The 21,161-nt window shown below is 37.3% G+C and overlaps 1 protein-coding gene across 4 annotated transcripts in view; it reads right to left on the bottom strand.

Moving 5' to 3' along the window:
* The window catches only part of vti1a (vesicle transport through interaction with t-SNAREs 1A), a 140,581-nt gene that overhangs the window by 33,567 nt on the left and 85,853 nt on the right, over positions 1-21,161 (bottom strand). For 2 of the 4 annotated variants that reach the window (XM_066693541.1, XM_066693542.1), the window contains one exon: positions 17,187-17,259. In XM_066693541.1, the coding sequence (XP_066549638.1) occupies positions 17,194-17,259 (66 nt within the window). In that variant the 3' untranslated portion in view covers positions 17,187-17,193. The remainder of the gene's footprint in view (positions 1-17,186; positions 17,260-21,161) is intronic. The other 2 variants (XM_066693539.1, XM_066693540.1) reach the window with 1 other exon arrangement.

Below are 21,161 nucleotides of genomic sequence, written 5' to 3'. Positions count from 1 at the left end.
AAGGTCTGTTGGGTGGGTCAATATACTGTAGCAACAATGCTACTTTTCATATCGTAATAACACTGTATATAAGGGACCATTAGCCTGCGTTCCCAGATTTTTTCAATTAACTGACCACAACTGGTGAAGGACTATTCAAACGGCTATAAAAGAAAGCACAATCCTTTCCCCTTCCTATACTGAGGAAGCCACAAAGTATTCTTAATAGTGAAAGGCAAACAAACAAACCAACAACGACAACAAAAGAAAGCCATAACAATAAATAAAATCCTTGTCAAGGGCCCACAATGGAAAACAATTTATCTCAACGAGGTTACAAAAGCAATCCACAATAATTACCTTTATTGTGCGAGAGTACTCACAACTGTTTGACTCTGCACAAATAAAGTCACTAAACACCGGAGAAGGCAGTCTTTTAATAACGCTTAATGCAACAAATAAGTGGGGTCGGTGTATTCCAGACGAGACAATGGATTAGTTTCAAATTATGATGAGAGTATGCCGGGGGATTTTATTGCACTTCAGGGGGCAATCAATTAAAGGGATTGCAAAATTACACAGATCGTCGCTTAGCTAATGTAGAACTCGCATTACAGCATATTCAGATCAGGAGGGCGAATCTTTCATGCCGTCCCTTGCCATAACTTTGCAAGTCAATACAATGCGGAGCAGTACAATAACACTCTGGGCAATTGTATGTTTAGTAGATAAATATCTATTTTATTGTTTGGCCTTGAACATAATTGTAAATGCAGATACCTTTTCGGTCTCGGTGGAAAGAAATCTCAAATCCTCTAGTGTGCTTCCGTTTTATTTATTTATTTATTTACTTGTGTTGTTTTGGGGGGTGGGGGGTTAAAACTCATACTTTTCATTTTTTTCCAAGGAAAAAAATAAATACAATAATTAGTGTAATGATTCCACTGTACTGATACGTATCATCATTTAAGCACATCTTAGCCAGTTTCTTTTTTAGTCACTTTCATAATTAAAGACTACTTATCTATTTATTGATGACAAAACGCATTGTTCAAGTAAAAAGATACAAAATCTGATTTACACAATAATTGTCACAAAGTTCAAAAGGTCAACCAATAAATATTTTAGATTTTGTAATATGTGAATTAAGTGGGTCACAATTAAGAACAAACAGGGTACAATATTAGGCTTAAACAAAGACAACCTTCATACACGTCATTACTAAAGCACACAATAATGGTTATTCTCATTTGAAATCAAACAAAATCATAGAAAATGGCGATTATCCAATTTGCTCTAAGATAATGAATAGTATGCCCATTATCAACACCAATGGCTTTTAAAACTTAGAGGGTAACAAATAAAATAATAACATCCAAAACCTGTGACGAGTTTAGTTAAGGAGAGAGGGGAATAGGACTCCCATGGCACAGCAGTTTGAGCCATTTCAGGTTGCACTGGCTGCAGGCTCTTGTATATTGACCATCTCCAGGTGCTGGAGAATTCATGCTTATTTCCATATTTTAAGTGAAATGTATTGAGACACACACGTTTCTGTTTCATTGGCACAGTTTATACAAGAATCTGTAGCTCGTAAAACAAACAAACTAACAAAAACTGAAAGGGATCACAATACTACACAATGGAGCTGTTATTTCCATTCTTGCAGGTGTAAACATTCCAGTAAATACATCTCATCACAGAAGATGATTTAATGGCAATTGCACTGTATTGTAGTCAGGAAACCCTATTTCTTCGGTTATTTGCATTAGTACTGGTCAGAAGCTTGGGCTTACGGAAGGCGCTAAATCCAGTTTGGAAGATATGTATTTCAATTTGCTAGATCAGAGTCCTTTTCCACGCTTTGGTAGATGTTGTTTTGCTTCCAGACCAAAGGGATGTGACAAAGGGCTATAGGATGCAGCTCAGCTGGTAGGGACTGAATTGTGTGTGCCCTCGCTCAGCTGGATGGCAGTTAAGTCTGCACGGCCCAGCTCAGTTGCCTGGCATTACTGTCTGTGCTCTCCAGCTCAGATGTCTGGCATGGCTATCCACGTTCCCCAGTGCAGCAGGCTGGCACTAATACCTGAGTGCCCTGGCTCAGCACGAGACGTCGCTCCCTGCTGTGATTGGTCAAATGCAGGGCAGAATTAAAAAATCCAAAGCAGGGGTCTTGCTCATGGCCTGATGGGCAGACGGACCAAGAAGATGAAGACAAACAGAGGAGGACCATTTCAGGTATGAGCTCTTAAAGGGAACATTACACAACAACAAAAACTGAAAACACTATTGCATGTGACATTACTTTGAAATGGCTTGGAAGAAAGCAAGTATTTCAACTAAATGCCTTTTAGGATTTCCTTGTGTAAAGCCTTAAGCACCAGAAACATAAAGCTTCATTCAAAAGACATGAATGCTATCAATGGGTGAACAAAAAGCATTCAATAGGTAAAATTGCTCTCAGTTGCTTATAAAGATGATAAATGGATTCTTTAAAAAGTATTTTGATTAGCACAACTTAGCATAATTATTTTTATTTAATATCTAGAAGTATTCACTGAATAGTCTGAATACTGAATAGTCCTGTCCTGGGTGAAGTCTCAAAAGATTTTTTTATTTTTCAAACCCTGTTTAATTTCTGCAATAATCTTACTATTGCATGGATATCTTGCTACTATTAAATGCACAGTAAACACAAGGCTATAGCATTGTTTCTATCATCAGATGTTACTGAGAACATTAACAAAGTCTAGTTTGCTGAATGCGTCATGCAGGAGTTTTTATTGAGCATGCTTGTAAAAGGATTTATAGCCTACAATAAAACATACCAATGAAAGGAAATGTTAGAGGTGCGCATCTCTAAGCCAAACACAGTTATATACATCTAAATTAATGTTCCAGAATTGCCTAAAGCTGGATACAGAAGTCCCATCATGCCTCTGGGATTATTATTTGAAGGGACAAATACAATGACAGCCTTCTCCCTTCAGTTGAATCAAGTTTAATACTGGCTATTCTACATTATAGAGCATAATAATAGAGAAATAATAATAATAATAATAATAATAATAATAATAATAATAATAATAATAATAATAATAATATTAAATAACTATTTGCGCACACAGAGAGGCATTTGCCATTATATTATCCTTAAATACTATACCATCTTAAATATTTTTTAAATAGTTGCAATTCAGCAGAAGATATAACGCCATTCAATTAATTTGTCCAGCACTGTACTTGTGAAGATATGTTGCAATTTAAGGGAACCAAATAGTATTAGGAAGCAAACAAACATCCACAAGAACGACGGCAAAACCACTATGGTTGACTAAATTGACATCATAATATTTTTTTTAGTAGTGACCATTACAGTTCCCAAAACTTGTGATGCTGCCAAAGATTTAATAAAAGATTTGCAAAAGGAAACCAGTGTTTAAATTGTTTATGTCAAGCATTTCCTAAAAATACCAGACCGCAAAGCAGTTTTTAGATCGTATACATCTTGTTAAATAAAAGCAAATCGAGTCCTAAAGTCTGGCAAAATGTGGAAAACCTCACCGCATCATGTCTATAATGTTTAAGGATGTATGCAGTTCTTTTGGACACTTTTGGGTTTTTTCAGGGAGAAGATGCAATACAGTGTCGTGATGGAGTCTTATTCTTTGGTGTAAATGTATGTTTTTTGTGTAATGCGTGACTTACAGGACATTTACTGGTGGGAAAGTGATAGAGATCTTGGCTGCTGGCTGGTACTACGGTGGCCTGAAAAGGACATGAGGGAATTGGTTGGCATAACAGAGAAGATGGTCACAGCTTTTATAAGAACCACACAATACAATTATGGGCAATTAGGGAGAAATGAAGTTGAAAATACAGCACATAAAGAAAAACAATCAAACTGAAAAATATACATATCTGATTTTGTAACCAATTCAGTTTTACATCTGGTGTTCGCATATCATTACATTTATCTTCTATGGCCTACATTATATATATTATCTATATATATATATATATATATATATATATATATATATATATATATATATAACACCTGTACTGTTTCCTGTACTGGTTGGAAATAATGACTTTTAAATCATTAAGGATATTTAATTACAAAAGATAGGAGACTTTCCTGGGGAATATGGGTAATTTCAGAAGCAAGTCGGCATAATTATATGCTGTTGAAAGACCCAAAAGATTGTGGGCTTAGTCAGTGACCTCCAACTGCCTTTGTCAATGGGGCAGGAGGAAAAATTCTCATTTTGTGGCTATTGTGACCAATAATTGAGTTAAGTAGAATCTGTGCGACTTCATGAAAAGGATTCTTTTTCTCTCACTCGTTTTTGGACATGGCTCACATCCTTCCAGGAATGAAAAATGCAAATGTTTCTATAAATGTAGAAATAAACAGTTTTGTGCCTATGATGACAACGGTGGCAGCTTTCGCAACAAATATATTCAGCGCAGCAAGAATTAATGTGAAAAAATTTGCACTAACCACGAAAGAGGGATGAAGTAAGATAAATCTAAAAGGCCTAATGAAGACAGTTAAAAAAAAAAAAAAATCTGTAAAAATGTTTTACTCAGAAGCTATGAAAAGATATAGACAGAGATATGGGGTAGTTATACTAATTGTGTGCAAGTTCATGTCTGGAGTAGCGGCTGCCCACGAGCGCTTGTAAAAAGACTGGACTGACCGATGGCTGGCACCAGCTCTACCAGGATTGGCTGCGAGGGAGGCGGACAGTCTAGGAGACTTGTAGCCAGCTGGCTGGGGCAGCTCTCCAAAACCAACAAGTATGGAAGGAGAAGCAGGAGGGCAGTCTGAGGAGCAACTATGCCCACTTCGAGAAAAGCCCCTTCCAAAGTGCCAAACATGCTGAGTCTATGTAACATACTTCTACAGGGAGTTGGGGGGAAAAAAAAAGGGTAAAGAGTGGTTTCTCCAAACTGTTCTCACCAAATGCCTTCACCATTTAAAAAACAAATGGATAATGAAACCTATAAATAGAAAAACACGAACTACTGTTATGTCTAAAAACATGCACTGGCAATTATAGCTCTAACTACAAACGCAGAATCTCATTCCTCATTCCTGTCAGAAGAATGTCAACTCTTAGTAAAAGGGCAACTGCTTATATGGTTGGAGATGCATGTGGTTTACGAGTATCAACTAGTTACAACAGATTTTCAGTTCCAGTTCCCCAAATCCCTTTAAAATAACATATATAGAGATTTTTTTATGACGAGCCATGTTACTCATGCACCTTTGAAATTTAAATAGACTTGTGCATTTCTTTACACTTATAAGTCACCAATTCACCCTTCTGAGTTTGTTTAATCTGCAAAATAACAAAAAGCCAAAAGATAACACAATTTTGCACACACACAAAAAAGGGGGCGGGGGGGGGGCTGCGATTTCCTGTTTTTTCTTGTTAGAAATACTCTGAACGTATGGGAATCACGATTCAGCTATCAGAAGTAGACCAGCAAATATAAATCAGAGCCCTACCAATAAAATAAGCATCCACAAGGCATTAGGACTGTGACTGTGGTCATTCCCACCCACCCCCATTTATTTTAATTTATCCAGACCAGTTGGCCTCTCTACCTCACTTCTAAGAATTGCTTCTCATATGAATTTAAATCTATGGACAATTAAGAACTACATTTATTTATATACATGTTCTGTTGCACTTGTTTATCCCCCTGCAACCCCCCACAAAAATATTTCACAACTTCCTGAATGGGCAGGAAGCTATTGCCTTTCCGTTTGGCCTTGGTTCTCCTTTTAAAGTTAGCCTAAATAGAAGGGGGAAAAACACCGCAATAACAAGAAACAATGGCCGTCACACGACCAACAGGAGAACACTTTTTTTTTTTTTTTTTTTATCTTTGAGACTTTAGAAATAGTTTTTTCATATCAATTCCTTTCCTTTTGAAAACAAAGAGAGACTTAATTAAAGTGGCTAGATTCCCCATAATGAAAGTCTATGTCCTTGTACACCTTTTCAAATGCACTCTGCCTGCCTGCTGAATTTCTTGAAGAAAGTAACCAAGAACAAGTGACATTGAATTCTATAACCCAGGTTATTAAAACACACACACACACAAAAAAAAGTTTTAATTGGGGAAAAAAAAATTATAAACTGGTGATGAAAAAAAATTTATAAAAGAAAGAAAAACATGAAAGTGCCAGCATTGCATGGTAGAGGCATAAATGAAAAAAAAAATGGCAGGGGTTTCTTTTTATTAAGAAATGAGAATGAATTCAGTCACCAGCGCCACATGCAACTTCCTTGACACCTCCTTTTACATATTTGCAACAAATGGTGGAAGATAAAGATTAAGTAATTAGAAGTCACCGTTTTATCAGGACGCTTTAATTAGAAAGTAGTTCTTTCAATTATAACATTCCTCTCACAGTAGACCCCCATTTCAGTAACTGTGCTTACAAACCTAAACGCTTGCGTCTTTAGAAACAAAAGGTGCTGCTGTGCTCTGTTTAGGTAAGCGCACAATGAAAAGGACATACTCTAAATTCACTTACCCAAGGCTTAATTTTCACATTGCACAATGGCTTGTATCTTAGTGGAATCATAAATCAAGGCCAATCTATGTAATACAAAGCGAACGGGGAATACCCATAGTCACCCAATGATAGCTTAATGATTACATTGACTAAACCTCGACAAAAGCAGGCTTACAACTCTGTTCCTCTGTTTATAGACCACCTGCTGTTCCTGGCACCATCAAGATATCATCTTTATGAAAGCACAGAATTCTGGACTGTCACTACGCCCCTACTGCCAACACAGTGCCAACTCTACATTTCTACAACACATGATATTCTCCGGGCATTTCCAAAAATGCTTTCACGTGCAGGGTAGAAATCTGTCAGACAATACGTCACTTCTTTAAATGTAACCTGGCCGTAGTCTAAAAACAGTCATTAAGGGGCAAAGGTGTGGGATGAGTTTGTGGGGAATTTCACACGAATTGTGGCCTACACCACCATTTTTCTGCTATCATGTGCTTCTACTTTTCACACTAATAACAAACCCTTGCTGAGGAAGAGTTTCCAAATAATGAATATACAACTCGCAAGAATCTTATAGCCAGATAAATACAATAATTTTTATGAAGTGGGGGGGGGGGTTGGATGGAGTGAAGAAACTTTTTTTCACGGAAATCTTAATCTGGCACAATTCTGAAGGATGTGAAAAACTGTGGGATTAAGGTTTTGCTACAAAGGCCTTCACTGGCCCAGTCATATCTGCTTCTTAAGCTGTTTTCTTATTGTGCAACCAAGAACGCATCAAATTATGTTTTAGAGAAGTAGTCGCACAATCACACATGCGGACACGCTATAATCATGTACTGTATTTTTGAGGACTCCTACTGTTGTGCAGTTGAAAGATTTAGTTCAAGACCTACAAGAAGTTCTTATTATAGTGCTACCTGGACATAGCTTCAGAAATAATGGTTATTACTAGCATGATGGTATAACCTTTTGGGTTTTTATACACACTATGATAAAAGGAGACTTTAAGTTGCCTGGTGGAGGAGAGTGCAACGGGAGCAGCTGAATACTGACTCTGGCATTGTACTCCTTACACCCCTGACATTTTTAAAAGGAATCTTGGTCTGTAAAGACATGGAGAACAGAGGCAGACAGATCTCGCAAAGTAAAGAGAAAAGAAAATTCACAAATTTCAACACAGCTCGTAAATATTTCAAGCTTGTACAACAAAGCAGAGGCAGATCAGAAAGTTAAAGGGAAAAAAAAGAAGACAACTTAACAATCTTTAAACAAAACATGTGATTTCTTCCTACAATGCACCATTTACGACCTGATTTCACAACCACATATCAACCTGCCTAGAGACGTGAAGATGCGAACCTCCATGTATCGTCTTCCGATTTAAAGAGGGGCGTCCTTAATTTGACACTGCTGCAATAAAGCACACATGGACTCAAACAAAACTATCTGTTGAGAGAAATGCAGGTGAAGAAACTGAAGTCTACACAACCTGGAGAGAATGATGACCAAGGTGAGTTATGGAAAGCAAACCATTTATAAATTAGCTAGTCACACAAGGGGTGTTATTAAATAAAAACGAAAGGCGTTTAATTCACTCTGATGCCTGGTCCAATTTGCTGAACTGTGGTCTGCCTTCGTCCCCTTCCTGGCTTCACTTCCTGCGATGCGATAGTGCAGCACATACCAGCTATGGCAAAAAAGCCAGACAGCCCTCCCGTTTCAAATACGGATAAAATAACATTTGTGTGTTTTTTTGTTTTTTTTAAAGCGCGGCGCGTTCATGCTTCCAAGTGACTTGCCCTGTGACTGCTTAGCTCATTCTTCCAAAAACATAATGGCAGACTGAAATTAATGACAGGCAACGAAGACAGTGTGATAGGTTCTAATTGCTTCAAAATGTCCAGAAGGACCCCTATTATCTATTTAAATAGCTTCATAACATACAAAAGCAAAGAATGCAGTCAGCACTGTGATTCCCTTACAGCGATGCCTCATTATTTTATCATGACAGCTGCCCAACTGCAACCACATATAAATGGCCTCTTCTGAATAAGTTATCATACAGTGCACAAAAGGAGATTTCTTCTACGAACAATTCAGTGTGTACACAGGCTGCAATACACTTGAAGGGACAGAACAACGCACACACAAAATAGAGACAGCAAATGTGAAGCCACAAAAAAAAAGCAAAGAAAACAACAATAACAAAAAGTGTTATGCCAAGTTCTTTGGAATTTGATTTAATTCTACACCCTGGCATTACGCAACACACGCCTTTTATTTTAGGAACGGCTCAGTCGCCCATGAAACCCAAACCATATTCCGATTTCTCATTTCGGCTCTTCTGTGAAATTCAAAATATGTATCCAAGATATATTTTATCGACTGGGATCAGCGTATGTTGATCACTCCCTTAGACCAGAACAGAGGGGGTGCTGTCAGATCTAAGCACCCTCCTCGCCCACTGCGACGCCTCAATAGGAAAGAGATGCAGTTAACGCTTTTCTCTTCCGTCGTCAGAAGCCGAGCTGAACGAGTATTTGTTCTCCGGATAACGTCAAATCTGGGAGCTGTCCTTGTTTTGTAATGTTTCACCCCCAATCTCAACAGAAGAAGCTATCATATCAAGCGCTTTAAAATTTCCTTTGCAAGAAAGGCGCTATATAAAAGAAAACTTTACTTACTCCCATCACTTAGAAGTGACAAAGAACACTCGGTTCCATATAAGCCCCCTGGGATGTACAGAAGCTGCAATTTGACAGTAACTCGACACTAGATAAAATGTACATATACCCTTGGAGTGGCACATTAGCCTCTTCCCAGCTGAATATACGACTGATCTTAAGTCACAGCTCTGAGGGCCTGTGCTCAGCTTGCACAAAACCAAAGCACAGAGGTGAATAAACCATCACCTGACTCACGACGACTTGAATATGCACCCAGACTGGAATCCTCCTTATCCTCCAGTTACCTTGCCATCAAATAAGAAGCCCATTGCAAACAAGTTAATTTGTATTGGACACACTGTTTCAGTTTGAGAAATGCATACAAAGAAAATGGATAGCTTGAATGATGTAAGAGAACTGGAACAGCAATCATAATTCATATTAGTTTCATTACAGTGCTCCAAATGTATACTAGTACTAATACTACAATAGCAACGAGCCCTAGTTTGAATACACACTGCCTGATTTATAAAAATAAACAAAAAAGAAACATTCTTAAAAGAGCCAAGACATTACAGCAAAGTACCCAGCATCCTCCTGTCAGTGAAAGTCCAAATACAGGATAATAGAAGACAGGATTTATTTATTTTTTCTCTGCTGACCTTTTTTTGTCAATATACTGAAGCACCTTTTACATTAACAACCGCCTACTTAAAGCCCCTCTTCCAGTATGCAAATATAACACCGGCTAATAACAAAGACAAGCAAAATAAATAAATAAATACCCCCCCCCCCAATAAAATAAATAAATACTGAATTTTAAGCATGTGTCATGGTAATGAATGCCATTATTTCTGTGGCTACCACACATAATTAGCCTGTAAGGTTTCAGACACCAGCTTTCTAATAACTTGTCATTTCTCCAGCAGCCTGCTTCTTCAAGAAGTGCAGCCCCAGTGGATGAAATGCAAGCAGCCTGAGGATAATATCACTGCAGACCTTTCATCTTTTGTATCATGCTGGAGAAAAAAATAAAAAAATACCAAGTTTAGTGCTTCCAGAGGTATTTCTTCTCCTTGCGCAAACACACACCCTATAAATAAAACCGAATGTAAAGCAATGAAAGAAGTACAAAAATAGGCAGAGCAGCAACCAGAAATCTCAGTCAGCAGGGGTCAAAGGTTTAATTAATGAAACAAGGAGCGATACATACAGTGGCACTTGTGTGAGAGAAATGTGATGGAATTTGAAATGATACCGCTGTGAGGTAATGCATTTCGACAACCACGCGGTCGACAAACAGAATGCATTCGATTATCATTTCGGTTTTATTGTTCTAATTTATGTGGTACGCCAAAAAAAATGTAAAAAGTTGAACGGGTTTGAAAAAGCACAAAACACAAAAGTAACCCGCACACTAAAGCAACACACACACTGTCATCACGGCACAGATCTGGTATTGAAGAAGTGCGTTGGCAGATTACATTTTCTCTTTCAGTCCAAAGTTAAAGCTTACCACTGTTCCAATCTGTTCAGCAAGGGTCTGCTTGCTTTTAACCCACCTCGGCTGGCATTGTATCACAGGCCGACAAATCTAGCCGAATGACACAAATAACCTACAGATGTGATGTACAGGAATATGGTGATTCCTTTTTTTGCCACCGTGATCTAATGCTCACTGAGCCTCTTGCGCTGGAGGTTCAAGTTGTTTTGCCAGGAAATGTTGAAAGTTCACACAGAACTGAAAGTGGAGATTGTTGGTCTCGAAGGGAAATGCACTAAAGATATCAATGATGCTGAATAAATTCATAGATAGGAAAGAGTACAAATGTAGTACAAGGAATTATCTGCACCAACACGGCAGAAAGATCAGAGCAAGTTGGAGGGAATGTCCTATGGGACAGACAAGAACCCAGGGGAAGAGTTTTAATAGAATAGACTATACTTACTTAGCGCTGCTTTGGTAAAGTTCAGCTACTCACACTTAATAAAGTTTAACACTATACGAAACATAACAAAAGAGATAATCAACACTTTTGGTTCACTTCTATTTAACCCTTTGCTGACGGGGAGAAAATGTACTCTTTAAACTTGAATAGAGGGGTAATTGGTGGTAGTTTGCAGTGAGATTAAAATAAACAAATATCTGTTCGATTCTCACTGATCCACTTATGAAAAAGGCATAGGCACATCTTTATTCATCAACCACAAGTCATAAGGAGTTTTTATTATTCATCTGACTCTGAATAGAGCAAACATATTGACAATCTTTCCGAAACCGATTCACCGCATGCATTTCAAAATGTACATTAAACCAGGTAAGTAGGGGTTCAAAAATATCAACATTTAATGATGGGGAACTAATCATTTAAATACAATAACCTCTTTCAGTGATCTTGGTTTGCATATAAAAACAACAACAGTCTTTATATAATTAATTTCTTTCAAACTAAGCCATGCTGTCTACATTAAGTCTATAAGCGGTTAGCAGATCCTTTGCTTGTGGTGAACTAAATAACTAAATAAAGGCTACAGAGTTCAGGCCTCTGGAATTAAAGAGAATGGTAATTTGTTTACATTGTGGACCATGACATTTAATTCCCCACCGCTGATCTTAATTTAAAAGCAACACACCCAGTACTGAAGTGAAGCACAGATGCTTTGCCAAAATAAATTTGAAGGCTAGAGCTTACACTTGCTACATAGGAGTATCTGATGCAAGAGCTCTAAATAAAAAATCTGCACTCGGGAGGATCGGAACTCAAATTGAAGGAATAAACTGAAAAAAATATATTTTTATATACATATAAACTTATATATAAAATCCAGGCCATTGCAATGATTTTTTTTTACCCTTTTTTTTGGAACCATCATTTTAGTTTAGACGGCTGCCGTTTATTTTATTAAATTCTCTGCTACGGTTAGGGTATGTCTGATTGCAAAGAAAAACAATAAAAGCAGTCGCTCACTTACAATGCCTGAAATATTAATGATTTATTGAAGGGGAATATAAAATACATTGCCAGTGGTCAGCGTTTTGATCGTCATGAGGAACTGCTGTTTTGGATGGAGAAAAGCAGAACATGGCAATATTATTTACATGTGGGTAAAATCAATCATCACTTGTTTTGTTTGTTATTTATTTATTTTTTTGTTCTCTTTGCCTGGAGTATGTGAGCAAGCACTGCTTTTAAGACTCTTTGTACTTTCCACCTTTAATAGAACCAATGTGCGCATGCACCTTATTGGTTTGTTGCCCACATTAAGGGAAATAAGCACACATAAGGATGATCTAAAGATTTTACAGTTATAGTCGGTGCCGTAGAAACCTTGCCCTGCCACATTATACCCAACCTAAGCTGCGCTCCAGTCCCATGGCTCCTGCACTCCAAACCTGCATTTTAATGAGTGCTCCGCATAACAGAAGGGAAGAAAAGGAAGCTAAATAAATACAAGAATAAAAACAGACTGAACTATAATTTGTTATATCTTTCAGCTCCAATTAAAAATAATATTAAATCTTTTTGTTAGACTTCACTACAGACTTCAAGAAGCCCCCAAGACTCCCTCAATTTGCATCCTTCTGCAGCCCACTGGAATTCCTGCATTTCATTAATTATATGACCTACATATCAGATCTTTAATATTCCAGGCTGAAAAAGGCAAATCTAACCAATAGTTGGGAAGTCTAAATTTGGAAATCTTCAGGACATCATCTTCTTTTTGAGATGTCTCCAGGCTATGCTCTTTGATCTCTTTTCCTGACATTGTTTGCAAATTTATGGTTGACTCTAGGACTGGCAAAGAAAACAGTCAGAAGAAAACCCCACTAATTTTAATGAGCGCCGTCCACAAGACTTCCACCTTTCACAGTGAATTAAATGATCTATCTATCTACATGTATGTGCGAGTACATATATATATATATATATATATATATATATATATATATATATATATATATATATATATATATATTCTAATGTCATATGTAAACATAATATTAATTTAAAAATTCCAGCTTTTCAACCATTATGTAATTAAAAATTACAAATATATTTGTCATACAAAAGGCAAAATCAATGACTGCATATAATAACCTATATACTTTATCTATCTGCTTATACACATATATATACATACATACACACACAAATGTATCAATGCATTAATATATACAAACACTCATGTCATTCATGAAAAAATGCATATATTACTACACACTATGCATTTGTACTGTATATTAAATACTACATATATTGTGTACACATATACACATTGATCTCTTATTTGCTTTCACGCACAATAGTCCTTTAAAAAAATCATGGTTTTGTGCTGCGCCATGAATATGGAGCTTTTAGTGCAGTACGTATGCTTTTTTTTCCCCAGTCTGTCTGCGAAATAAGGCTAGCCTTGTCTCAGCCACATACCCATTTCAAAGGGAGATTCACAGAAGGATTTGACTTTTGATCTGCGTGGCGACTGACTCGACCACCTGCATGCTATAGCAGCTGGCAGTGAGCATGCGCCGTCTCCTTCACAACACTGCGGCGGTGTGATCCAGGAGGCGAGGGGCCGGGGGACACAGGAGAGCTTGTGCGCCTCAGCCCCTTCAGATACTGATACCTATTCAAAATCTTTATGCTTCCTAAATAAATAATGACAAAAATAAAGAAGAAACAAACACTTCACATGGACTGTGAAGTCGTCTGCAACACAACACTTTTTTTCCTATTTTTTTTTTTCTTTTTAAGAGACATAAAAGTTAACCTTATCGGGTTCAAATAAACACTATTGTCTCCACACTTTCTGCTGTAGCACAGAGGAACACATTGATTGTGTACTCCATTCACAACCCGTACCATCAGTTCTCATCCCTCTACAGCACTGGGACTGACTTGTGGCTCTTGAGAGCTATTCCACTTAATGGTTTTGCTGCAACCCAAGCTATTAATTTGTTTATTGAGGCTTTTGACGCAAAAATGACAGCAGTCATAAACGATAGGCAGATGCAAATTTCGATATTTACAAAATAAATCAATAATAAAACATAAAAAACATCATTATTATCAATCTCATGATCACCATCTCATTTAAAGAAGTTTATAAAACCTTAACAAAATAAAGCGTTACGTCGTTTGTGTTGTATATTAATAATTTAACCTGTTCGGCAGAAGTAGTCAATCTATTAATTTCCTATTGAAATACAGAGCAATTGTGATGCCTTTTCATTGCATGTTGGGAAATGAGAAAGAAAGACTCTCATGTCATCCGAGCACAGCTTTCCTCGAAGATTATAAATAACTTGACAGGGTTCAATACTCTTTGTAGTCCGCGTTTGGGAAGTTTGTGTTATTTTATTGTACGTTCGCCTAGCCTGAAAGCCCTTTGGGATGACTTACCCCACGTTTCATTTTTATATAAGAATAAGTGCTAAAGGCACTTTTCTCCAGCTTGCCGCACTATTGCAGGATGGTGGAAACAGAGCAAATTCGGTGGATTTATCTGTTTTCCAGTCGCTTTAACACACAGTATTTAGACAGAGACATGCACGAGCTGACACACAACAATGGGCCAGTGCTGTTCGCTGGTATCAAATAAAATAGATGTAAGAATGTCTGTAAAGCACAAAAACTCATTCCTGTGAGACTTTTGGGGGGAGAAAAAAAAGAAAGGGAAAAGCTTGCTTTACCACCCTCACTTCCAATCCCTGATATGCAGAATCATGAACTTCTCAAGCAGACTTTACATTCCATCTCAGCTTTACAGCAATATTTACCACACCACACTTACTGCACCAGTACTCTGAAATAAACTTGTTGTTCCCAGGCACTTTAATGCTTACAAGATCCTTAACCAAGGCAGTGACTTCTCAGAAAGGAATTTGAAGAGAAAGGAAGACAACAATTTTTTTTATGTGGTTATACCTCTGTGGGAAAATAGTATTTCCCCCACAATGATTTCATTTTAATCACAACTGGGCTGCAATGTGTGCATCTCACCTAGATTCTTCATTTTAACATGAAATAACGATTCATCCACTCACGGGAACCTACAATGTAAAACACAAACAAATGAAGCTAGCTGTAAAATACAGGGGGATGGGGGTGGCGGGGGGAATAAAGCTAGGATATTAATCAAACGGCCCCAGCTCAGAGACACGTGTAATTTCATGAATGTAGAATTGGGCAGTATTGAAGAGAACCCATACAAAAGACAGTGGGTCAGTTTGTTTTCTTTGTGTTTGCCAGTTATAAATCACTTTGAAAAAAATAAATAAATAAAAATAAAACCCCTATACAAACTCAATATTAAGAAATGCTTTATTTTTATTTAAAATAGCCCGTCTCTGCTTTCATACAAGAGAGGCAGACTCCATCAAGCATAAACGCAGTGAAACGCATTGGTTTAGAAAACTCATAAATCCTGATTTGAATCTGCTAACCTGAAAGCCAAGCAAAGCCATGCGCAGCCGTATATTTCTAAATGCTACGTCTGATTAAGTCGTCCCATTAAGTGACAGCTGAACTTTAACATTAATATGATATTATTTAAATAACTGCATGTTATTTACTTTACACTAAAAATGATGAATGATTTCTGGACAGCTCCAATGACATAAAGCAGGCGGGCCCTCTAATGAGATTTGACAAAATGGAGACATATGCAGAATATTGGTTACAGTCCGCGTCACCGGGGGCCTCTCGGCAAGCCGTGCTGGTTTTGATTGTCTACACGCATTGAAGCATCTATTTCAATTGCTACTTCCTTTCTGCCCTGGATTTTAAATTTAGCTGGTGTCATTTACATATTACTCTTAATCAAAAATTTTACGTTACGGTTCAGAGACAGAAATGGAAGCGGTTTGTAAAATGGAGACGTGACAGACGTTTAACTGAACCTTTTCTTTTTTTTTTTTTGTGCTTCTCTAAAGCCTCCCCTTGTCTGTGCTGCTTTTTTCATTAGACTTTGAGAAAAGGATAAAGCCTCCCTCTGAAGTGAAACTCAAGGAAGTTCTACCAGCCTGTAAAGACCTACATATCTACCGTATACTGAAAACTTCCATTGGTGTTGGACAGGTTTTTTTTTTTCTTGTTTTCTTTTAAGAAGCTTAATCAAAGATTTAACTCATTCCCCTTGTCGCAATCTTCAGGAGAAGCAGGTACTTACCGCTCTTAAATAAGAAACGAATACCTCAGAGGTTATAAGACCAGGCCGTATCGTCCAGCTGTATGTGTTTGTTGTTTACAATTAAAATTACACTACTGAGTCATATTAACAGATGTTGTTCTGCAATAAATACCTATTACACACGCATGCATTATATATATATATATATATACATACACACACAATATTTTTCTAATCTAGTAGAAAAGAATGCCTTGATGCATATCTTTTATGAACATTTTCAGTCTCTCTTCATAAATTATTTTCTATAATGTCCATGAAACTAATAATTATTATTATTCATATATTTAATGTCACAACAGTAATCCAAATTGGCAAAAGTGTGTATTAAAACACAGACAGCTGCCTCAAGGACACACATCCCACAAAATGCAAGCTGACATCTTGAAGTGATTGCACTGAACTGATAAATGTAAAACACACAAAAAACACCACAGGATGTGAAGAGTGGGAACTATTTAAATTGAATACTTAAATGCTATGAAAATCAACAGTACATAAGGTACATATACAGGTGAAGAACCAAATGGTGATGTGAAATGATATCTTGCCCCACACCAGTTCTCTAAAGATATTTAGTCAAATCAGTGGCAACAAAAATTGATAAGTCCTTTCTCTCCCTGATTGCTGATCTGCGTTTTGACATGATCGTGCGCTGTCCAGTATCTAGAAAGTGTTGTGCATTTCACTTCGTATGACCAAATATTTTCCCAAATAAAATCTGAGTACGAGTGAAGGGTGCTGTACAGGTGAGCAGAAGCTGCAGTGTCTGGAAAAGAAATGCATGGCCACCCTACCTTCATCTTACCTGCGCAACATTCCCGTCAGGATCCGGGAGCTCTTCCCCAGGTTGGCGTCGGTTTCACGGAGCTACAAAGAAAGAAAAAGTGGGTTAAAAAAAAAAAATATTTTTTTTTTAAAGAAGAATGGAAATGTTTCCCAGGTTGTGTCCATTCCAACTTGTTTTAATCCTTAAAAATTTGGAGTGACCTCAGATGCCATTGGCCTACCCTGAGTCTAGCCTTCTATGCACGGTTTATTCCTATCTATTTAGAGTTCTATGGAACAGGTACAAAAATCACCCATAATCTGCATTCGGCCTCCCAGATTGTCAGTAATGAATCCACCTCACACTCCATCCAATTTTGGGGATTTCTGTAGCTTATGTCACTGGTGATTCCCCTCATAATCACCTTTAATCTTTTCTGTAAATACATGCCTTCTGAGATATTTTCCTTTAAACGATTTTACGCCAAGTTTGGGATCAATCTAAACAGAAAATTGTGCGGTTCGCCAGCACTTTTTTTCACATGGCAGCAGCGACTGTCATTAGTTTAAAAACAAACAAACAGCAAACAAACAAACAGACAAAAACCAAAAAACACTTTGAATTGGATCAATTAATGATAAGGAGACAGCATCGTCTTTTTAATTGCAAGTATGCTTTTAATTTCTTTTCATGTCGTACATCTGTTTTCATTTTGTGTTTTTTCTTGTAGTACAGAACGTCACATTTCACACGGGACTTGCAGGAGACATCGAGATGTCGAAACAGATATTTTAACTCATGGTTAAGGCAGAGATTGTGTACAGAAATAAACAAACAAGAATATACATATATACAATATACAAGCTTTATTTAATTGTTCGAATGTTTTTATTCTAAGAGGCTCAGGGTTTTCTAGACCTGGTCATGGGTCTCTTTTGAAATCTCAGTGACTTAATCTAAACCTTTACCTTAAAACAAAGAGATGAAGACTTTAGTTCATGTATGAGAAGAGATGACATAACAGTAAGCTTGATTTGTTTGTTTTTTTTGTACACAGGCCTGAAATGCTTAAGGTTTTAACAAAGCCACGGTGATCCAAGTTATCCAAGAGGAAAGCTTTTATATATTTTTTTACCTCACCAATAATTTCCTGTGTTTTTAATAGTTTACACCTCCTATAAAAGTTGTGGCTTTGATGTTCCTGAGAAATTTCTATAATGAACTTGGATGTATCCTACAGTTTGACAGCTGAAAACATCAATAAAGGCCTAATCAAGGAAAGGAAAGAGATTGCAGGTGGAATAAAACACCGAAGACACTAGAATCATTAGGATGGCCCTGTAAAATCAGAGTGTGTTTATTATTAGCGATCTATACAAATTTAAGTGGAGATCAAAAAAAAAATCCTTTCCTGTCTTTGTTGGGGGGGTGGATTAAAGAGAGAAACTAAGAATTTGAGTTTCCACTACCTCTACAACGGGACACCAAAGGGGGAAAGATATCATAACCTTAGTACTTTATAAATTGTGATACAAAATCCAAAGGTTTTCTTAAGCGGAGGAGCTCACTGCCTCTTCACTGTCAAACTCAGGTTAACCATGTACGTAAGAAACATTTCTCTTTTGAGTTTCTGTATCAAACTTCAACGGTAGCGAACAGATTTTGCTGCCACAAAAGAACCGTCCCCAGAGCCTGGATGTTTGAGAACCCCTGGTCTTAAATAGTGTGGGGTCTGATTTCTTTCCCACCCCTCTGTTCTAATAAATTCAGACCTCCTGAGATAAGAGCTGCAGTGTCCTCCACCATTAAATGGAGGTTATCTGATCACAGTTTAGTTGAGATTGTTCTGGATACTGAGGTGTACCTGAGAGAATACTCCGGAAAAACGTGTGTGTCAAGAGCACTGACAGTGCAGCTGACAGAAGACCACAAAATGCTCGGTGTAATCAGATTGCTATGATGGGGCCATCCCTGTGAAAATACTAGGAGTTCTCTTCAAAACTCCACAGGGCGTCATGCACTATAAAATATCTGGCAGCAAGAGATAAAATCCAAGACAGCTCTTACTGGTGTACAGCTTCTTCGGCACAGATGTGGTTTTGGGTGGAATTAAGTTTTTGGCAAAGAAGCCAGTCCAAGAGCCGCCTGATGTCTTGCTCTCAAGGATAGATACATCCCAAGGGATTTCCCCACTCTTCCTAAAATACTTCTTTTCAATGCCTGCGAGTTTCTGAAGAACCAGACTGCTGTGTTTGCTCTTTCTTGCACTGGGTGTCTGGTCAACATGGGCTGAGTTAATGTTGAGGTTGTTGTGCTTTGCGTGGTCAGTGTGACAATTTCCCACAGGCCCTTGGTGAATCCTGGTAAATCATACATCTCCTGGCTATGGGGCATCTGAGGAGGCAACATTGGTCTCCAAAAGGGACTTCTAACCCAGGGATTATTTTAGGAATAGGAAACATTTGATTACCATGTGGCTGAACCATATTGTATTGAATAACCTTCATCAGGTTCAGGAAGATATCTGGAGAACTGATTATGTAAAATATTTAGAAATATATAGTTACATTTTGATTCTTTGCAAACATATGTTTTCTCCATGTACTACATTTCCCTACTAAAGCAAACTGCTGTCACTAAGGCAAACCTATCTTCTTTTGGTTCTATGAGATGATGAGATGAAGGCAAGAAAAATTAAGAATTGTTATGTAGCCGCCAACATCGCAGTTGTCAGCAGCACCCTGGAATTCTTCAAGAAAGGTGTCAAGACATCAAGTTTATACAAGCAGTAAATTCGTTTGCATAGTTAAAGAATTATGTTCATTTACTGAGCAGAGTTCTTTGAACATTTTAATGATCTACACAGGTTTGTCGTGAATTTCAGAGGGTTCAGGTACATTAAAATAAATCTGAAATTCCTGCAGCTGCACGATCTTATTGGGATCTTAAAAAGGGAAACTATTGGTACATGCATTGCTAATTGAGTAACCTACCACACATCTAATTAAAAAATTGAATTACGGTATAAATTTATGCATTTGTTAAAGGCTTTTTTGTGCATAATAAATGTGTCAAAGTCACCTACAGCACATTAAAAAACAGGGCAATCAGCAGTAAACCGTAGATTTGTTTGTATAGTTTGAATTGCTAGTTTTAATATTGATTGTTTTATTCATTTTTTCTTACCAATTGATTTTATACGTTTAAGATCTTGAAGGCTTCTAGTAAAATCTATACAATTTGTATTCCCATATTTACATCTAAAAGCTGAAGGGTTATGAACATGTTCATCTTCTATTCAAATTCCAGGTCACAATAAAACCAGCACTTTCCCACAGGTACCATTGTAAGTTAAAACCACATTCACTTTGGTATATAGCATGTAAAATGAAAGTCTTCCAGCAAAAGTTGAGTAGGATACTTTAAATGATGCAATCCAAACCAAATGGGAAAAGAAGCGTTCAGTTTAAAGCTGAATCTAGGCATGGAAACATTTTAAAATGCTGCATGAATTAACTTCTGAGAAATGTGTTGCCGCAGAAAATTCCCTACATTATTTTCTAAAGCTTGTACTGTCTTCTTTCATTTTTGTAAGTAAATATTACTTATTATATTATTTCAAAACTAACCTGTTTTGTTTTGTTGTTAAGTGCTGCTCCCTAATCTGTTCTTTTTTCCCACAGAAATGCAAAACACACAGTTTAAGACTCATGTTACATGGTGCATCTTTACAGTTTGTTTTTACCCAGCAAAATATCCTTGAGGGAGGACCAGTCTAGGCTCACGGGAGTGTATTATTCTCAGCAGACAGCAGACCTTTGAAAGGAAATGTTTTATTTCCTTTGAAATAGTCTGCAATACCAACTGACATGTTGTGATCTTTAACCATTCTTCAGAAAAAGCATTTCAGATGGCCCCTAACTGGGATCTGACAATTTTACATCTGCCTAGTAAGGACAGCTATTGGAAACATATCACAAAAGGACTGGATCTTTTCTGCTGA

Source organism: Amia ocellicauda, chromosome 20, assembly GCF_036373705.1.
Source record: "Amia ocellicauda isolate fAmiCal2 chromosome 20, fAmiCal2.hap1, whole genome shotgun sequence".
NCBI lineage: Eukaryota > Metazoa > Chordata > Actinopteri > Amiiformes > Amiidae > Amia > Amia ocellicauda.
The sequence above is the reverse complement of the archived record's forward strand: the minus strand, read 5'-3'. Positions and strand labels throughout refer to the sequence as shown.